The sequence below is a fragment of the Lepidochelys olivacea genome, assembly GCF_965140295.1.
Source record: "Lepidochelys olivacea isolate rLepOli2 genome assembly, chromosome: 12".
NCBI classification, from domain to species: domain Eukaryota; kingdom Metazoa; phylum Chordata; order Testudines; family Cheloniidae; genus Lepidochelys; species Lepidochelys olivacea.
Genome location: NC_140422.1, coordinates 32698860 through 32720499, shown reverse-complemented (window position 1 = coordinate 32720499; position 21640 = coordinate 32698860). Strand labels below are relative to the sequence as shown.

The window sequence follows — 21640 nt, the reverse complement described above, 5'->3', positions numbered from 1 at the left end:
GACCAACATTGCTCCTCCTGGAGCCTAGATAGAACAGTAGCTAGGCACTTTATAAAAACCTGGATAAGAGATTGTTCAGACAGAATACACACAACAAGAAATAAAGACAAGGCTGAGAAAATTCCTGACCCACAAAAACCGGAGGAAAAACCCGATGGTATGGATTGCTAAATGTGAAAGCGCAAAACTAACAGAGGAAGAATTTATATTCAAATTTGAGAGGGAAACAACAGAATTTTTTAAGAAAGTAGATCCAGCCTAAATGTGCCAAAATTGCAAGCTTAGATTCCAAACTTTGCGCAGCATTTAAATATGATGATTTTGTTTAACCTATTATATATAACTAGGCCATCAGCAAAATCTGCATCTGAATCTGGAGTTTAAACTCCTCCAGAATTTGGGACTTTCTGGATTTGGGTTGAGACCAGTTCTAAGAAAAACAACTACAAAGAAGATGATTGTAAACACAAAAGCAGAAAACAAACCTTTAGAAAATCCCGGCAGGTCTACCACTGATCAAGAACTAATGGTATCAGGACCTTATCAAGTCAACGGTTGTATCCCAGAAGCTCACTCTTCAAAGTGCTACGCCTGGCCAGATCAAATTTATTAAACTTAACCACTGTTATCTTGCTGGGGTTGTTCTGACACTAACACTCTCTTTCCCATACTCAGCAAGACCAAACAGGCTAGAAAGCTTAATCCTCCCTGTACATGCTTCCTCCTGCATATTTCCAGAGAACTGCTAAACCACAGCTATGTCCAGGAAATGTTGGAACTTTGGCAGAGCTATGAAATTGCTCACTGTTACAAAACATTTTCTTCCTTTAGGCTGATATTGAAGAAAGGCTAACTGGGCCTATTTGATACACCAGGATAAATAAAAGTTCTACAAGACACAGAGATAACAGCAATATCTTTTATGACTCAGGTGTTTATCTAGTTATTTGCCTATGCAAATACCTTCTTTGTGTGAACAGTCGCAAGTAAGTGTGTGTGCATGTGTTCTCTGTAGCTGAGAAAAATCAGTCCCCAAAAGTGTATTTCCATCACCTGAAAGCTTTGAGGCTATGTTTCCACTGAATATCTAAGTCACGTTTGCTCTGGTCCAGAATGACATCAGCATGTATCTTCAAACATTAAGTTATTGATTTTTAATTGTTTTTGCTTAGAGAAATGCATGCAACATGCACAATGTCCTTGCCTCCTCTGTGCTTTTGTTTGCCATCCGTAAAATGGTTATAGCAATAGTTTTCTACCTCACAGGGATATCATGAGGCTTAATTAATGTTATTGAAGCATTCTGAAAATCCTTGAAGTTTATGATTAGTTTATTATTAATTATTATTATTATTAGGTCCCTCCTCTCACTTAATGGACCTCATTTTGATCTCTACACTCAGCTAAAGCAAGAATAGTTGAAGGCCGACACCTATGTAGGAGATTCCTTATGCATTTTTGGGCCAAATCGCCAGTGAGTAAAAATTGGCACAGTTCCATTTCAAGAGCTTGTCATCCATGACTTCAGTGAGATAACTCACATGAGTAAAATCACGCACATGCTTACATGTTTGCCAGACTGGGATTTAGCTCAAAACAAAATCCTTGATTTAGTGAATCAGCTCATAGGCCAATTTACACAAGCTGAGGATATGATCCATAACTTCCATTGAGCTTTAGGATACAATAAAGAGGAGAGATTGAGCCATCACAGAGTTTAAAACTTTATTTTAAAAAGTCATGTTTTAATTAGCTATTTTGGCTGCACTGGGGAATTTTTTCTTACTATCTCCGTCTTATCTGTACAGCCAGTGCCATTCTGCACCAGTTATTCAAAAAGGGACATTACCAACTTCGAAGAACCACACTTCTGTCCGGCAATGTTTTAGCTACCATTTTCACATTTAGCCTTTAAGATTAACATGAATTAAAGATAAAAGAAACAGAATAATTCCCTCATTTTTAGTTTGGTTAGTTTGTGCAGAACTTTGCATATAGTTGGTTGCACTATTTCCCCTTCATAGTCAGTCAGTTAGGCCCCAATGCAGCAATGAGCTCGGTGCGTCAGTCCCATGTGACCACGCAGAATCCCCTTAGTTTCTGTGAGGTTTCGTGCAGGGGGGCTGGTTGTTGGGAGCTTATTGCGTCCAGGACTGAAGCCTCAAAAGGACAGAGAAACAATTTAGAAAATAGGAAAATGTGAATGCAAGACCCTAAAAAATAGCCGCAACCTGTGTCGGATCTGAAACTCTTTGTAACTATTTTATTTTATTATGACGATTATGATGAACAGGTAGAACGCTGAAATCAACGGAGCTCTGACATCAGCTGAGAATCTTCCTCTCTATCTGTAAGTCAACATCTATCAATGCCACTTTGCCAACAGCTCCATTGCATTAACTTATCCTCTCACACTGAAGTCTCACACACTGCTGACCTCTGCATTATTCACAAGGGTACAAGAAATGGCTTGTCCAGATAACAAAATGTTATAACAATTCTCCTTATTATAGCGCCCTTTCTGTACGCCATCCTTAAAGAACTCCCTAGCCAGCAGCGGCCCTGAAAAAAAAATCAGCTGGCAATAGAAAGTGGGGTTTCATGATCTGGGGTCTGTTGTAATTCTTCCCAGGCTCTGAGTTTATTCTGTATTTCTCTCTCTCGGTATGTTTTCCTGCATTCTGTCTGTACTCTCCTCCAACTGGTAAGACTATAACTGTACTGCAGAGTTCTCTGCACCAATGGTCACACTAAAAGCCAATTTTAATACAATGGAGGGATGAAATCCAGGTTCTTCATGCAAAACTCAAGTCAAAAGACCTTTCACCAGGGAACAAAATCCTCCCTTCCAGTTTCTCAGGTGCTGCAGTCAGCCAAAAAACAGATCAAGTGGTCTCTGCTGCGATAGGGCACGGATTCCACCGCTGCCCCCATCTCTACTGTGTCCCATCCCGCACTGCTTGGCGCCCTAACACGCGGGAGGATTTTGCTGGTAAAAAATTCAGAGTCAGAGTGCAGGGAAGTAGCACAACCAGACTCCAGTCACTACTACAATCTGCATACAATCCCTGCCTCCTCCCCCCATGCACAGGAAGTGTGAGCAGTGTACTGACATCATTTGCAGATCCAGGTGCCAGACTCTTTCATTCCCATTGCCCAACTAACAACCCCACATACACAAGGAGTGAACTGCTCTGGAACCTCTTCTCCCTAGCCTCCCTGCCTAGTAGAGCCACAATGGTTCTGCTGAATTCTGGGTCTTCCATGAGCCCAACCATATCACCCTAAGGATACTGAATGGATTTGTTACTAAACAAAACCCAGACTTTGAAAGGGAGGATTATATCTGGACTAATCAGCTTGCTAAACTAAAAACAAGTACCAAGAAAAGCATATGGATTAAGGAAACAACAGGCAAAGGCATTCCCAATCCAGCGGAAATATTTGCCTTGGGGACTCCCTGACAAAACACTGAGCTCAAGTAGGAGCTGAGTATGTGCAGTGAGCGTTGTCTTTATCAGGGCTTCCTGTTCCTGTTTGTTTTTCCTTCTGACAACACCTGATTGCCAAGAATAGAATAAAACAACACTGCGCATTAGGGATGGGAGAACTCTCTTTATCACAGTTGGATCCTACTTGAAAAAGCCACAGACCAGGACTGAAGGTTTCTGAGATTCCAGCTCATTTGGCTCTGGCAAAATCTGAGAGTGGACTACAGCCTGCATTTGAGGTTAAATGGTCTGTACAATATCACCCTGTCTCACTTCCCCATCTCTCCCACCCTCCAAGATCTTAAACTGAGCCACCACCAAATTCCACTACCCTTCCCAATGAAACAGAAGTGTAACCTGCGATGGAAAGGAAAGGGAATTAGATCCTCCCAAGAAATGCAAACAAGTGCTGGGAGTTTGGGGTGAGCCAGCATGGTTAGTAAGTTGTGGCAACTTTAGTAAATTAAAGTAATTTGGGTTATTTTATTACGAACAGGTGCTTGTGACCATCAGTGTGCATTGTGCTCTGCAGACAAAAGGCAGAAAGACACAATTCTCCCCTAACACAAAGGGGCCTTGCTATGACTGATGCTGGGGGGGAGCTGCTCCCACTTCCTCCACGGCTGAATTTGGTTCATGCTCCCTGCCCCTAAAGAGCTTGCAATCCGTGCACCAGGTCCTGCAAAACCTGCGAGCTGTCCCAGTGGAACAAGTTTGTCAGAGTTCAGTGCTTTTTATTAGAACTGGGAATTGACACATCTGGCCAAAAAAACCTAAACAAAACATCCGCCTCATTATCATACCAGACCGTCTGGGAAAATGACTTTTAGTGACACCCACAAAGGATGGTGAGGACTGAAACAAACACTATACTTCAAAAGCAAGACCGAGTGCAGACAACTGGGCACATATAGCAAACACTGAGCCTGAAAGGCCAACGTATCTAAAAGCTTTGGCACTTTGATCATACTCCATGTTTGCTCTTGAAGCAACATCCCTTCCTCCAAAGTGAGGGGGGAGTCATTCCCTGAACCAGGAATAGCTTCCTACCCGGAGAGCAGTCGCATTACCTCAGCTGTTAGTTTGTCAGGCCCCACATATTGAACTGGATTGGGATAGGTCAATATTTCAAAGGGAGACTGTCATGGGGAAAAAGCAGGTTATGTAAGGACCGTGTTGGGCTCTCGCTTCTGACTCACTACTGTGCAGCACCCTGCCACTAGGTTAAGAAGAGACAGCAAAGGCAAATAGGCACATGGACTCAAACCTCTAACACAGCATGCAGTGCTTCCCTGGGTGGACTGTACCTAACTCAGACAAATTCCTGAGGGACATCCCAGTACCACACCTTAGACTGGGGTGGGCAAACATTTTAGCCTGAGGGCCACATCGGGATTCCAAAACTGTATGAAGGACTAGGTAGGGAAGGTTGTGCCTCCCCAAACAGCCTGGCCCCTGCTCCTTATCCACCCCCTCCCACTTCCTGCCCCCTGGCTGCCCCCCTCAGAACCCCCGACCCATCCAACCCCCCCTGCTCCTTTTCCCCTGACCGCCCCTCTCGGGACCCCCCCGCCCCTAACCACCCCCCCAAACCCAACCCCCTATCTAACCCCCCCTGCTCCTTGTCCCCTGAATGCCCTGACCCCTATCCACACCCCCGCCCCCTGACAGGCCCCCTGGGACTCCCATGCCTATCCAACCCCCCCATTCCCTGTCCTCTGACTGCCCCCTGAAGAACCCCTGCCCTTATCCACCCCCACACCCCCGGCTTTAACCACCCCTTTACCATGCCGCTCAGAGCAGTAGGACTGGCAGCTGTGCTGCCCGGACGGAGCCAGCCACACTGCCGCGCAGTCTAGAGCGCTGGGGCAGGCTGGCGGCTCTCACAGCTGCACTGTCCAGCAGGAACTCACAGCCCCGCCACCCAGAGCACTGGCGGCATGGGGAGCTGAGGCTGTGGGGGAGGGGGCACAGCACGGGAGGGGCCGGAGGCTAGCCTCCCCGGTCACAAGCTCAAGGCCAGATGTGGCCCGCAGGCCGTAGTTTGCCCACCTCTGCCTTAGACGCTCATGTCTTGTTACTAAAGCCAGTCAGAAACCAAAATTTCTGTTCCACATTTGGAAGTTTGTTTTCATTCTGAATCGGAAAAGCCAAAAATTCAAAATTTCCTGAAAAATGAAATGAAAAAAATTCAATTCAGAACTATCGAACTGTTTTGGTTTGATAACTTCATATCATAGAATCAAAGGAATGTAGGGCTGGAAGGTATCTCCCGAGGTCATCTACTCCAGCCCTCTCTGCGCCCGGTGGTGAGGCAGAACCAAGTAAACCTAGACCATCCCGAACAGGTGACTGTCCAACCTGTTCTTAAAAACCTCCAATGACAGAGATTCCACATCCAGAAGCCTATTCCAGAGCTTAAATGTCCTTATAGTTAGAAAATTTCTCCTCGATTTCCTCCTTAGATATGACATCGTTATTTAAAATGTAGGTTTTGCATCTTGATTCTCTAAATATTTATTATTTTATTTTAAATATTATTGTGCATTTGTGAGCATCCTATAGAACTTTCTGCATGGGAAATCCATTAATACACTGCATTCTGGCCTGGTCACATTGGATCAATCAGGATCAGCACCTATCGAAAGCTTGTATTTAGTTACATTCAGTTTCCCATAGTTACACTGGAGTCAGATCCAGTCCCCGCTAACGTAGTCCAATATAAACACTATGGAAGCCCAGATTCATTCAATTCCTTCATCATTTCCTGTGAGGTTATATGATGATACCAGTTTTTCAGAGGAATTACTGTGCATGCAAAGCACCCACTTTTAGATGTTCATTTCTCACAATTATATTAATTTGTTTTTTAAAATAACAAACAGCAGGCTGCTCCATATAAAAATGTGCCATGCCTGCCAAACTCCCTGTACACTGCACAGGGCGCTTTGGGTTCAAACTTGTTATCATTTGTAATAGTAAACAGGTCAGTAAAGGAGGCCATAAAGAGAATGCTATGGAATAAAGATTCAGAAATTAAATTTAACAGAAAAATGAAGTACAAATTATAGGACAGACATGGATGCTAACACCAGTAAGTGAAGTTGAAGAATAAAATAATATTATGGCATCATATGAAAATACTGAAGTTGTCCAACTCCACAGCTGAGCAGGGTTTCTCTCCAATAGATTCTATTACTTAATTGGATGAGGAAGATTCTGTGGTTAGGCTGCTAGCCTGGCCTTGGGAGATAAGGGCTCAGCTCTCTGCTCTGCCAGACTTCCAGTCACTTAGGAAATGTCTCTACAGCAATGCAAGGTATGCCCGCAGCTTGGGTAGACATACACATGCTAGCTTTATCTGCACTAACATGGCAAAAAATAGCAGTGTACATGTGTGGTGCAAACTTCTGCAACATGGAGGTTCTGGGGAGGCTAGTGCACCCCCATTGTCATGTTTACAATGCTATTTTTAGCAGTGCTAGCAAGGGTCTACCCAAGCTGCCATCCCAGCTTGGATGGCAGGGTAGCCACATCCACAGTATCTTCACACCTCAGTTCTCCATCTGTACTGTGGGAATAACAGAACTTCCCTGCCTCAAATGGGGGTTGTGAGGATAGGTATCATAAAAAGACAGAGTAAAAACCAAGGCCAGGTTGTGACTGACCTTTGCCTGGAAGCACCATGGCTCTCAGTGTTTCACCCTGTGCAAACTCTGCACATGCAGTTATGTGTGTGTATTTCTAAAAGCCTGGGCCATTAAGTAGTTATTTCAGGTTTGTGCTTTCCACTGTCACCTATACATGCATCAATTCAGTATTAACAGTAAAACTACGTAACATTAAAAATAAGAAAAGGAGTACTTGTGGCACCTTAGAGACTAACCAATTTATTAGAGCATAAGCTTTTGTGAGCTACAGCTCACTTCCTCAGATGCATATCGTGGAAACTGCAGCAGGCTTTATATATACACAGAGAATATGAAACAATACCTACTCCCACCCCACTGTCCTGCTGGTAATAGCTTATCTAAAGTGATCATCAGGTGGGCCATTTCCAGCACAAATCCAGGTTTTCTCACCCTCCACCCCCCCACACAAATTCACTCTCCTGCTGGTGATAGCCCATCCAAAGTGACAACTCTTTACACAATGTGCATGACAATCAAGTTGGGCTATTTCCTGCACAAATCCAGGTTTTCTCACATCCCCCCCACCCCCATACACACACAAACTCAATCTCCTGCTGGTAATAGCTCATCCAAACTGGAGATTGAGTTTGTGTGTGTATGGGGGTGGGGGGGATGTGAGAAAACCTGGATTTGTGCAGGAAATAGCCCAACTTGATTGTCATGCACATTGTGTAAAGAGTTGTCACTTTGGATGGGCTATCACCAGCAGGAGAGTGAATTTGTGTGGGGGGGTGGAGGGTGAGAAAACCTGGATTTGTGCTGGAAATGGCCCACCTGATGATCACTTTAGATAAGCTATTACCAGCAGGACAGTGGGGTGGGAGTAGGTATTGTTTCATATTCTCTGTGTATATATAAAGCCTGCTGCAGTTTCCACGATATGCATCTGAGGAAGTGAGCTGTAGCTCACGAAAGCTTATGCTCTAATAAATTGGTTAGTCTCTAAGGTGCCACAAGTACTCCTTTTCTTTTTGCGAATACAGACTAACACGGCTGTTACTCTGAAACCTGTCATTAAAAATAAGATTTCTACTTCTCATTATTTAATGGATTATAAGGTAGAACCTAGACATAAAAACACCAAAAATGAATAACAATATTGTCACCTCAGTAGTGGCTCCTTTCTACTCTAAAAAAATGTATCTCTAAACAAGTCTCCGTTATTCTCTGCCCCCTAACCACTTGCATTACATCCTTGAACAATGAAGCAACAGAAGAGCTATTAGACAAAAGAGAAATTCCATTTCTTACAATTTTGTAAGTACTTTATACCTAGAAATACTGCAACAAATTTTGGAAAAGTGAGTTCCAGAGCTCAGTAAATACATTTGTATTTATAATTCCAGGTTCTTCAATTTGAGTGGAGCACAGAAGTGCATCTTAAAAGTGTTTCCACCTTTTTTGCTCGAATTTGCCTCTGCTGTCTGTCCTGCATTAGCCGATCATTGGCGTTTAGAGTTGGGGTAGAATGCAGAGGGCTCATGTCTTACATAATAGTACATTAACTGTGCTGGAATGGATTCTTCAGGTTCCAGATTCCATGTGTTCCTGACCCTCAACCTACACTGGAAAGTTCATCACACATGGGCTGCATCGTTCATACAGCTGGCAGGCAGGGAACAGGCAGGCAGGGAACATTCTCTGTCCTAGGTAGTTTCCCACACTCTTCCCCAGGTCCCAGTCTTACCTTCTTATTTTCTTAGCAGTTGCTATGAGGCTGTTTGGGCGGCGGATCAGATGGGGCTAACTGTGTGTCGGAAGGGGGGGGGTTCCCGCCTGAAAGGTTCAGATAGTTGAATTCTAACCTCCAAGTGTTAGTCTACTTAGAACCAAATTTCAGGGATCATTTTTGGAATCTCTCTCACCCCTCACACGGAACCCTTCTGCCCACAGTCCTAATGCATAAGTAAAGGCAAAGACTACGGTCCAGAACCTCAGCTGGTATAAACTAAAATGGAGTCATGACAGTTTACTCCAGCAGAGGATGTGGCCCAAGATGTTCCCATGGATGACTCTTACTGAGAACAGAAAGTATATTTACTGTGTTGAAAATCATCACCATCAAGATATTTTTATGGCATTTCAACACCATCCAAAACCCCAGGCACTGGAACAAAGTGAAGGGCTAACGTCAGGGCCTGAGCAATAAGATGTATCCTTAGCCACTGGTAAACCACTCTGCATATGAAAGGACCAGTCTGAAGTAACTGCAGAAGACAGCCAGAGTAATAGGAGTGTGATCTAGCGTGTCCAGAACAGACTCAGAGTCACTCTGTTGTTCCATGTTCCTGCAGAAGCCTGGAATATGGAGAACACAGTTCATTTCAGTGCCTAGTTTCAGGTTGTTACTGGGCATCAACTGGGTGCAACTTCAAGTCAATGCTACCTCAACCCTGAGGAAAGCCGAATGAAGATCACAAGAAGTCATAAACACACACCTTGTGAAAGACCCAACGGAGAAGATCCCTGGCTTCAATCTTCCACGAAGCTTATGGGCAATCTTAAACTGCACCTGCACAAAACATGTCAGATGCGGGTACCTGATGCACTAATGGAAAATTAAAAACTGTCTAGTGTGCAACTGTTGTCACCCAGAACAGATTGTGGAACATATCACAACTCAATGCCCTAATCAACAAATACGATGGAGGTATTATAGTGATACACTCCGCTACTCCAAGCACAATTATCTGACTTAGCCACCTAAATGTAAAATTATAATTGTTCCGCTACATCTACATCAGCCATAGGAAGATGATGATGATCAACTGGATTATTTTCTCTTAAAAACCACAACTGTTTATCCCTCAAAGAAGGAAGAAGCCTAATGCTTCCTATGAAGATTGCACTGCAGTCTACTATTGACCAGCTTCCCCGATAATGCGTCAATATTTAATATTTGACCAATTAAAAATACTGGAATGTCAGATATAGCTATCTATCATCTTTCGTGGTTCTGATGGACAGCTGATCAGCAGCAGGGCCGCAAGTACACAATCAGAAGAGGTATCAAGTTCTGCCAGTGCAGCACTGTTCATATCTTCATATATATTACTGAACTGCTTCCGGAGCCGCTGTGGTATAGTAAAGAGAGAAATGCAACTTCCATTAGAGTCACCCTTCTGCAGTTACTCACATTTTCACCAGAACAATTTCCTTTGGAGCTGAAATTTTTTATGAGTTATCTCCATTTCAAAGATACTCAATTTTTTTTACCTCCACAGTTTTCTGCTGAAATCACTCAGCCATTTCTGAATTCTATCCGTGAAACACGCGTTCTCGTCCACATATTCCAGTCAGAAGAAACAATGCACACGTAAGAGTCAACAGCTAAACAGATATTATTGAAACTTGATCTATTCTGCAGTCACCACTGAGATCTGAAGAAAACAGGGTCAGCAGTTTTGAAATTATGATTGCTGAAAGATTTTTTTTTTTTTTGAAGTACATATACAGTTGGATTTTCAGTTAGCTTTCTTTTCTTGATCAACAGCAGTTTCAAAACTCAGGAATGTGGCGGAGCACTCTGCTCTCAGCTAAACTTGCAATGACCTTAGAAATCCTACAAAACCTTACAAACACAGGAGGAAGTGTGGGATAATGTAAAAATAAAGGAAATAAAGGTGGTGCCTCCTGTTTAGAAACAGCTTCAGGCTTAAGGAGGACTGAATACAGGAAACTATCTACTATATAACACCACAGCACAGCTGTAAAACAGCTGGTGATGGTAATTAGAATGTTACACAACAATCAGACATAGGGAAACGTGCCCAAGGACATTATCCTCATATGAATAGCACTTATCATTAGACGTTTCATCCAGAGATCTCAAAGCGCTTAAAAAAAAAGTGAGCATCCCTAGTCCCAATTTCAAGGTGGGAGAACTAAAACACAGAGATTAATGGCTTGTTTTTCAGACGTGCTGAACACCCACTGACACAGCTGTTCAGGACGTGTCCCACCCAGAGTTACACGGCACGTCAGTCGCCAAACTCTGAAAAGAAACTAGGTCCCCTGACTCCAAAGTCAGGGCCATATCTACTGAACCATGCAGTTTCCCTGAAGCTCTTGGAGATCTCATCTGAAATGCATGTCTATCAAATGTCTATTAGTGTCTGTCCTCCACAATTTCTTTTTTCTGCTCCATCATCATGTGGTGTGTGGGAGTGACCAACTTGCTTCTTCAAACTGAGAATGTTATGAGCAAGTTCTAAGAGTAAGTAAGACACGCAGTTGAGGTGTCCTTGAGGGCTGGCTGTTTTTAAATAAATCCTAGCATTTTAAAGAACTACATAAACATTTCTGCCCCACATCACCCCCGGTCACCTACCCACAGGGTGGTAATGGAATTATCCATTTCCAAACAGATACTTGAAAGTTCAGACAACTGAGGCGTCTGATTAGTTGAACCTTCTAAGGTGCTTTTTTCTCTAAAATCTAATGGCATTCAATCTCACCTGAAGTCTTTACATTAAGAGTGGATGTTTTTATAAAAGATATTATTTAAATTTCACTGGAAGTTCTGTGCTCTTGGCCAGGAATTACAGAGTGAAATTCTATAGTCTGTGTTATTCAGGTTGTCAGACTAGATTATATTGGACCCTTTGGGCCTCAAAAATCTATGAATTCTCCCACAAAGCGCTGTCCTGTTTATAAAATCTGCTGCAAGTTTAAGTCATCTTGGCCCAACACTTCCCATTCTTCACTATCACTTTAAAAAAAAACAAACCTAGCAGGCAAAGCAACCCAAACAATCTTGAATGGCTTTGAATGTGTCACCTCACACAAATCTGTTGGTAAGTAACCAACCTGACCACAGTGAATTATCTGCCCAGTGTCAGCCTGGCTAATCAGGGCTAACATCTCAGACTTAGCAAACAAGGATCAAGTGATTAATAGAGAGTTGTTCTTTCATGTTTACTGTACCTGCAGTAAGATTGTACCCCCAGGGATGGTGAGCTGTAAACAGTACTTAGGGGCATTCTCCCAGGAGAGTAGCTGAACGTCTTCAATAGCACTGTAGGAAACTGAGTTTTCCATATACCCAGTTGGCTGCAAGAAAAGAAACAGAGAAAGAAAGAATAAGCATTTACTTACTCATAAAAAGTTTCACAACATGGATTCAAATGCTTTACGCCCCAGAAACTGATCCCATCGTATTTGGTGCTGGGAATAGCTGTATAGCGTCTGGTTGCCTTTGATGTTCTGAGCCCATAAGGAGTGGGTGATGGGCAGCCGGGAAGTACACACCATTAGCCATTCCCCTCTGGAACATCAGGCCCAAATCCTGGGGAGGTCACACGTGAAATTGTGCGTGACCTCACATTCGCTCCACCTGACCCTGTCACGCAAACACTGAACAACTTGGTGGAACTGGAAGTTTAATGAGGAGAGAACCTGAACCGACCCCTTGCTAAAAGAAAAGGAGTACTTGTGGCACCTTAGAGACTAACTAATTTATTTGAGCATAAGCTTTCGTGAGCTACAGCTCACTTTATGCATCCGATGAAGTGAGCTGTAGCTCACAAAAGGTTATGCTCAATTAAATTGGTTAGTCTCCAAGGTGCCACAAGTACTCCTTTTCTTTTTGCAAATACAGACTAACACGGCTGTTACTCTGACCCCTTGCTGTGTCTGGAGTCAGGAATAAAGTGCAGAGAAAGCACGTGGTCAGAAGCTTGTGAGAAGTTCTACAGAGTTATCAGTCCATCCCTTGCATGTATGGGAGTGTTAAAGTCACAAAGGAGTAGACAAAACCAGGAAACAACTGAGGTTATTAATCAAGCCTGGGGAGGAGGCTACAGTTGTTGATCACGCCTGTCTACACTGCAGCAGAAGCAGGCTTCCTAGAGGCGCGCTAGCTTTGCTCAAACCAGTGCCTTCAACATAGCAGTGTGGCTGCACAGGCTAGCTGCCAGAACATGTACCCAGGAGGTGGGTGGGACTGTACTTGGGCCACTAACCCAAGCCGCTGCCCATGCTGCCACAGTCATGTTGTTATTTTTAGCATACTAGCTTAAGCAGAGCTGAGCTTGTTAGTTTAACTGCGCTGGGAAGCATCTTCCCAGCTGCTGTGTAGACAAATCCTGTACAAAATGTGTTGACTTGGATTGGTTAAATGAATTTGTGAGTTCAATACTGAGCAGGATTTGAGTTGAGATATGCATGGGTGTGTCTGTAGGAGGAAGATACTTGGATTGTACTGACAAAATAGGAGTGTAATATAGTTAAGCTGGGAAAGATTAGATTTGTATTAATGGAACACCGGTAAACAAATTCCACTGTACACTCTCACAAACCGATGAAAAAATATTTCGATCGATGATCATCGAAATTTACACATAAGCAACATTTCTTTCTTTGCCTGAGAACTTAACAGAGTTTGTTTTAAGGATATTTACATTTAATATTTTGACAATTTGTGTTTTATTTGAATCTCAACATCTACGTAATTAATTATTTCTGACACCACCCTCCCCCAACCATTCTCCTCCATAATTTCCAACAACGGTGAAAATTTAAATCCATCAAAATAGGGAAAAAATGCTTTAAAATAAACATCGATATTATCTGCCAAAATTATGAAGAAAAATTCTTCCAACCTAAATGTATTGCGTTGGTTTTTGTTCTGCCTTCTGCTTACAAAGCTGACCAAGTTCATTATCCGATCTAGAACACTGACTCTATCAATGGGTCTTTGGGCTCCAAAGGTGTCTTCTACGCACCTGGCAGAGAGCGGTGGATACTCACTCAACCAACAGCTTCAAGATTTAGGGCTTGTCAACACTGGCACTTTACAGTGCTGCTACTTTCTCGCTCAGGGGTGTGAAAAAACACCCCGCTGAGCGCAGCAAGTTTCAGCGCGGTAAAGCGCCAGGGTAGACCGTGCTCCCAGCGCTGGGAGCCACGGCCCTCGTGGAGGTGGGTGTTTTAGAGCGCCGGGAGAGCTCTCTCCCAGCGCTCTACCGCGACTACACAAGCCACGTTAAAGCATGGCCGCGGCAGCCCTTTAACACTGCCAGTGTAGACTAGCCCTGATAATCAAAGGCAGGCCCCCAACTGCTTACAGCTGCTACATTTAGAGGTCAGTTTCCTGAAGAGGTTGCCACTGCCTGATTACAAGTGAGAGTCACAATTAAAACAAACAAAAAAACAACATGCTACAGTTAAATGTGTGATATGAATCAACAGCGAGGAAACTAAAAGTTAAATACGAAGCTTCTTTTTTAACCTCCCTCACCAATCTGAGGTATTAGAGCAGAAAGTACAAATACTACTAGGATATATTCTAAATAGTTGACATTTTATTATTTTCACATATATAAACAAACACGTTTAATCCTATACACACACACAAAGTAGGTACACACATACATTCAGAGATATAGATGTGTACATACACACACACACACACAATTATTTGAGTTAATCCAGTGCTACACAGCAATCCTGAGACACTCCACTGGCTGCACTCAGGGCTCATATAGATGGAGAAATTGTCCAGCGTGGCTAGTAGAGTAACTATTCTGCTATGACTATGACCGGAGCCCTGCTTGCAATAAACAATAGGTATTTATTATTCTTAATTATGTATTATTTTCTCAGTATTTCTGGTTTACGTCTAATTTACATGTTCTGAATATATTACGCCCCCCTAGTTTAAATTATGTTAATCAACAGTCTTGCAATAGGCTATAAAGAAAATGAAAAAAAAAGAAAAAAAATCCTGTCAAAACTACGACTACCTCTGGGGCAAACAGGAGCAGCTCTAACAATCACAACAGAGGATCTTGTGGGTGAGTGTGAAATAAGCAAATTCCTTTTGGAATGTAGCTACTTTTTAGCTGCACTACTTCCTTCCATAAGGTAAGTGGGCGTTGTGTATGAAAAATCATACTCACTTTCACTCTTTAAAAGTATACAGAAGCCCCTTATAAAACGTCTGCCAAAATGCAGTAAATGCCCCTATAATACAAGATTACTACGACAAAACCATCAGCTGTCTTTTTAGCAAGAAAAAAAAAAATAGGAGTGCAGCTTAAAAAAAAAACCCTCTTAAAAAAATGTTCTGAATAATGCCTGTTGTGGAAGTGTAAATTTTATACAACTCTAGTGATGAAACATGTTCACTGTCTCTTTAACAAAAGTTTGTTGTGCAGGAAGTATGATAAACTTCTGTTTATTCATTTACCCACAATATTGTTCCATGCTAGTGACTGGCGTCCCAGTGGTTTTTGCTGAAACTGTACGTCAGACGTTGCCTACTGGAGAGTAATTATCTTGTTCTCACAGGAAAGCAAAAGCCCAAGACCCTTTAGAGATCAAGACTATGACACTCAGGGAAAATATGAAAAACAGCATGAGCAGGGTCTATTAGGCTCAGGAGACAAAAGTTTTCAACAACACGCTTTCAAAGAATGGCGGGGCAGGGGGAATCCAGCACCAGCAGCAGTAAATATCAAATGAATAGGGCAGGAGCAATGCAAATTGTTCTCTAGGGCACCCACCCTGTGTGGTGCTGAGTGCCCTGAGCTCCCATTCCCTTCAAACGGGAGTTCAGAGTGCCCAGAACCCCACAGACACTAATCTTGAGACAAAGGTTTTTCCCAAAGCTTTTCCCGTAACTGCCTTTTTAAACTGTCACAAAGAGAACTGACCCAGTTCAATCACAGCTCTGTAATCTTTCAACAACTAAATCTCATCCCAAAGACTGAACATCAGCTGATATTCATTAACCAACACATTTAGAAAGAGTAAGATAATGTACAACCCAGCCTTCTTATTAAAGGATCAAAACAAAACCATTAGTCATTAATAGATATTTCTATTTTGTTTTATTCTCCCATAGCCAGAGTATTTTTTACCATAAGGGCTAATTTATATACCATTTAAATATCACTTCTGCCTCCCCCTGCTCCTTTTCCCCTCTCCCCCCACAAATGTACTTCAACATGGTTTCAAATCTTCCATCACAGAGAATGGACTGGATTTTGTCACAGTTTCAAGGGTAACTGCACCTGTATCTCCCCTCCCGCTTGTGGCCACTCAGGTCTCAGGCCTCTATCTATCTCTCAATAGGGACCCAGGTCTCACTCCCTTCTGACCAGGGTTTTAAGGCTACACAGCTCCCTGCCTTACACTGTGATATCCCCAGCAAGCCAGTCAGCCTAGCACCCAGCACATGCGCTTTGCTTTCTCTCCCAGGACAGGTTTCAGAGTAACAGCCATGTTAGTCTGTATCCGCAAAAAGAAAAGGAGTATTTGTGGCACCTTAGAGACTAACCAATTTATTTGAGCATAAGCTTTCGTGAGCTACAGCTCACTTCATCAGATGCATACTGTGGAAAGTATAGAAGATCTTTTTATACACACAGAATCACAGAATATCAGGGTTGGAAGGGACCTCAGGAGGTCATCTAGTCCAACCCCCTGCTCAAAGCAGGACCGATCCCCAACTAAATCATCCCAGCCGGGGCTTTGTCAAGCCTGACCTTAAAAACTTCTAGGGAAGGAGATTCCACCACCTCCCTAGGTAACGCATTCCAGTGTTTCACCACCCTCATAGTGAAAAAGTTTTTTCCTAATATCCAACCTAAACCTCCCCCACTGCAACTTGAGACCATTACTCCTTGTTCTGTCATCTGCTACCACTGAGAACAGTCTAGAGCCATCCTCTTTGGAACCCCCTTTCAGGTAGTTGAAAGCAGCTATCAAATCCCCCCCCTCATTCTTCTCTTCATCCCCAGTTCCCTCAGCCTCTCCCCATAAGTCATGTGTTCCAGTCCCCTAATCATTTTTGTTCCCCTCCGCTGGACTCTTTCCAATTTTTCCACATCCTTCTTGTAGTGTGGGGCCCAAAACTGGAAATAGTACTCCAGCTGAGGCCTCACCAATGTCGAATAGAGGGGAACGATCACGTCCCTCCATCTGCTGGCAATGCCCCTACTTATGCATCCCAAAATGCCATTGGTCTTCTTGGCAATAAGGGCACACTGCTGACTCATATCCAGCTTCTCGTCCACTGTCACCCCTAGGTCCTTTTCTGCAGAACTGCTGCCCAGCCATTCGGTCCCTAGTCTGTAGCGGTGCATGGGATTCTTCCATCCTAAGTGCAGGACTCTGCACTTGTCCTTGTTGAACCTCATCACAAAGTGACATATAAAAAGATGTGTATAAAAAGATCTTCTATACTTTCCACAGTATGCATCCGATGAAGTGAGCTGTAGCTCACGAAAGCTTATGCTCAAATAAATTGGTTAGTCTCTAAGGTGCCACAAGTACTCCTTTTCTTCTCCCAGGACAATGACAGGGTGTTACCAGTGACTGCACAGCTGTTCCAAAGCAAAGTACATTTATTCTGAGAGCAAAAGCATCACCAAGAAAACATACACAAAACAATAAAAGGAATTAAATGCTCACTAAATCAGGAAACGCCTATCTCCAACATGGAGTGTCTGGTAGGCCAAAGTCTTTCCCTTCTGCAAAGGTTGGCACTGCCCTACGACACCAAGTCCTGTGTCTGCTGTATCGAAAGGAAGGCTCTGGGTTTGTTTAAACTCAATCTTTTATACCAAAAGCCCTGGTTTGTCCCCCAGCCTCCAGAAAGGCTGGAAATCTTCATAGCCAGCATTGGGATTGTGCATTAATCACCCCCGAGTGATTCCAGATTTCACAGGAACCACCACCCACCCACCCGAGTGAGCCAGCAACACACAAATACACATCACCTGTACTGATACAAATGGCTATGAATATTCTACAGCTTGTACTGTCTGGCCCATCTCATCATAAAGGCTTTGAGAGGTTTTCATGCTTTAAACATAAAATACAATATGGTCCCCAAAAGACACCGCAAGTGGTTGCAATATCTGTCACGGTTGTGCTTCCACGGCACAACCTTGATAAGGAAATTTACATAAATATAAATGAGAATTTTGAAATGCCTTCCATTTTAAATGACGTAAAGCCATCTTTGCAGCATGGGAAATCTCTCTTAGATTTGACATATTTCAAGCCCCAGACACCCAATATATCCTCCAAAATACCACATCTGAACATTTTAACTCTGTTTTGCAATTGTAACTGCAGCCATACTGCACAAAGACTCTTGAAATGGTGTTTTTAGATCCTGTTACATACCCATGGCCACATTTCACACTAGGGGCTGTGGAGAGGCACATGACACCAGCAGGAGCTCTGGGAGGGTACCATGCCTGAGTCCCACACAGCACTTCCCAGAGCTCTAGGGAGCTCCATCACGACACTACACCGTCCTTTTCAGGAGCAAAGCCTTCATTTTGTCCCAGGCAGTGCCAGCCTGGCTTGTCAGTGCAGGGGGCCTTTAACACTTTGGAGTAGCCAGCACCACACTGGGAAGCCCAAGAACTATACTGTGCCTATCCCTTACACTTGGGAGCAAAGGCTTCTTTGAATGCACCTTCATGGGACTGAGCAAAATTTAACCTTCTATCAAGAAAAACAATTTAAAATCTAATTTATTTTTTATTGTTTATGCAAATGTTTTCATTTTTACATTTCACTCGGCTTCGACAAGGAAACTAGGTTAGTCAGTTTCATGTTTATGTACAGCTGACAAGCTCTTTGCTGTTGTTTTTGGTCTGCAACATGGCAGGGAATTTTTAAAGGTGGATAGAGGGCTGGCTAGATTGTCGGGCTCAATGGGTAGTGATCAACAGCTCAATGTCTAGTTGGCAGCCGGTATCAAGCGGAGTGCCCCAGGGGTCGGTCCTGGGGCCAGTTTTGTTCAGCATCTTTATTAATGATCTAGACGATGGGATAGATTGCACCCTCAGCAAGTTTGCGGATGACACTAAGCTTGGGGGAGAGGTAGATACACTGGAGGGTAGGAAGAGTCCAAAGTGACCCGAACAAATTGGAGGATTGGGCCAAAACAAATCTGATGAGGTTCAACAAGGACAAGTGCAGAGGACCTGGGGATTACAGTGGATGAGAAGCTGGATGTGAGTCAGCAGTGTGCCCTTGTTGCCAAGAAGGCTAACGGCATATTGGGCTGCATTAGTAGGAGCATTGCCAGCAGATCGAAGGAAGAGATTATTCCCCTGTATTCAGCACTGGTGAGGCCACATCTCGAGTACTGCATCCAGTTTTGGGCCCCACACTACAGAAAGGATGTGGACAAATTGGAGAGTCCAGCGGAGGGCAATGAAAATGATCAGGGGGCTGCAGCACTTGACTTACGAGGAGAGGCTGAGGGAACCGGGCTTGTTTAGTCTGCAGAAGAAAAGAGTGAAGGGGCATTTGATAGCAACCTTCAACTACCTGAAGGGGGGTTCCAAAGAGGAGGGAGCTGGGCTGATCTCAGTGCTGGCAGATGACAGAACAAGGAGCGATGGTCTCAAGTTGAAGTGGGGGAGGTCTAGGTTGGATATTAGGAAACACTATTTCACTAGGAGGGTGGTAAAACACTGGAATGGGTTACCTAGGGAGGTGGTGGAATCTCCATCCTTAGAGGTTTTTAAGGCCCGGCTTGACAAAGCCCTGGCTGGGATGATTTAGTTGGTATTGGTCCTGCTTTGAGCAGGGGGTTGGACTAGGTGACCGCCTGAGGTCTCTTCCAACCCTGATATTCTATGATTCTATGAAAGGGCTTTTTATTTAAATTAAAGTTAAATCATGGAAACATTTCCATTTACATTAGCTTTTGTGAAACCCATTCTCCCCACAAGACATACATACCTTTCCCTTCAGTGTAAGAGGAACCGAGAATTTTTGTCCTTTAAAGAAAAAAAATGTTGCATTTCGTTCAGTTTCATAAAGATTGATAAACCATAAAGCTTTGAAGCCAAGTGACTTTTCTGATCCAGGACAATCAGATACCAGAAGAGACAGTAAATCATAAACTCAAAGGATTAAATGCTCATAAAATTGAAGAAACTTTCAGACTCAAATTTAAAGTCAGCCTTCCTTCAACTTTTCTGGGAAGCAGCAGCAGCCTATACAATAAAACAAAAATCTGCACACTTGTTTCCATAGGAAATTGACTAAAAAGGAAAGAATAAACATGATGTCCACTGTTAAAATGAGGCTTGTATGCATTTACACACAATAACGTACTAAATCTTCAAGAGCACCACTTCGGCAAGAGACCGTCTAGAACAGATGCACCATACAAATAGAGGGAATCATTCACATGAGATGTGACAGACAGATGTACATATGTACTAGGGGAGTATGATAGGTAACCCTAAACTATCCTATGACTTTCCCAGGGAGATACCCTTGGTGGAAAAACATGGTATTCTAACACACTCTCCATCACCATCAGATGTCTAGGTCTCATTTGGCTGTTCTTGTTAGCAAGGCATTTAAATGCATGCAGTTCAGGATGATGAATATGCCCTATTATGTATAGCTGTCCGTATCTGTATTAGTGCCCAATCTGGTAAAGTGCACACCACCTTCTGGGAAATGCTGGTTGCCCTCACCTCCAACTGGAGTGGAGGTGAGGGTGCTCAATTACACCTTACAGGGTCATGGACTAAGGAATTGCTGACAATGGCAGCCAGCATGAAGAATCTCTGACAATACATGAATACATCTATGGCTCAAGAAAAGAAACAGCATATTAGAAACTGCCCCTTGTCCCTACAAAATCCAGAGGAATTAACATCTGATCTGGCCAAATATAAGCGACAAGACGACATTTATCAAGTGCACCTATTGACAATGTGAGGTCATGATATCCAGCTCAATACAATTTGGCTAATTCTTGATATGGAAGAAATGTATGGTTATTCATTTGTCATAAACAGGTGGAAGTCAATGTTAATCTCATGAAGATTAATATGATAAGAGACAAAGTCTAGTAGCAGGACTATACACACACCTCCACGGTAACATTAGTGTGCAATGACATGGAGAATGAGAGTTTTAGGTTTTCCTCTGAAGCCCAACCACATTTGGATCAAGGACAGCAGTTCTCAAACTTCATAGCATCATGACCCCTCCCGTTCTGACAACAAAAATTACTACTTGACCCCAGGAGGGGGGGAACGAAGACTGAGCCTGCCTGAGCCCTGCTGCCCTGGGTAGAAAGGGGGGGCCAAAGCTGAAGCCCAAGAGCTTCTGCCCTGGGCAGGGGCATATAACCTTAGCCCTGGGCGGTGGGGCTTCAGCTTCAGACTTGCTGGGGCCAGGGCCAACATGAGCCTCAGCAACCCCATTTAAATGGGGGTCGCAACCCACTTTGGGGTCCTGAACCACAGTTTGATCTAGTGCCAGGATTCTTCATTAGATGAATCATGGGATCTGCTGCAGTACAGCAAGTCCTTTCCTAGTTGGATTGTTAAGCAAAAAGTCTTATCACACAGCTCCACAGCAAGGGAAACCAAGGAGAGCTCTTTGGTTCTGGATGAGATGCACCGGAGTCAGGGAAACGTGAGCTGAGGAGCACATGAAAGGGTCTGTGTTTCAAAG

The 21640-nt window shown here is 43.4% G+C and overlaps 1 protein-coding gene across 2 annotated transcripts in view; it reads right to left on the bottom strand.

Annotated features, from left to right (window-relative positions):
* CMIP (c-Maf inducing protein) overlaps positions 1 to 21640 on the bottom strand; it is a 170356-nt gene that overhangs the window by 68313 nt on the left and 80403 nt on the right. For both annotated transcript variants that reach the window (XM_084644733.1, XM_084644734.1), the window contains exon 2: positions 12110 to 12235. In XM_084644733.1, coding sequence (XP_084500859.1) covers positions 12110 to 12235 — 126 coding nt within the window. The remainder of the gene's footprint in view (positions 1 to 12109; positions 12236 to 21640) is intronic.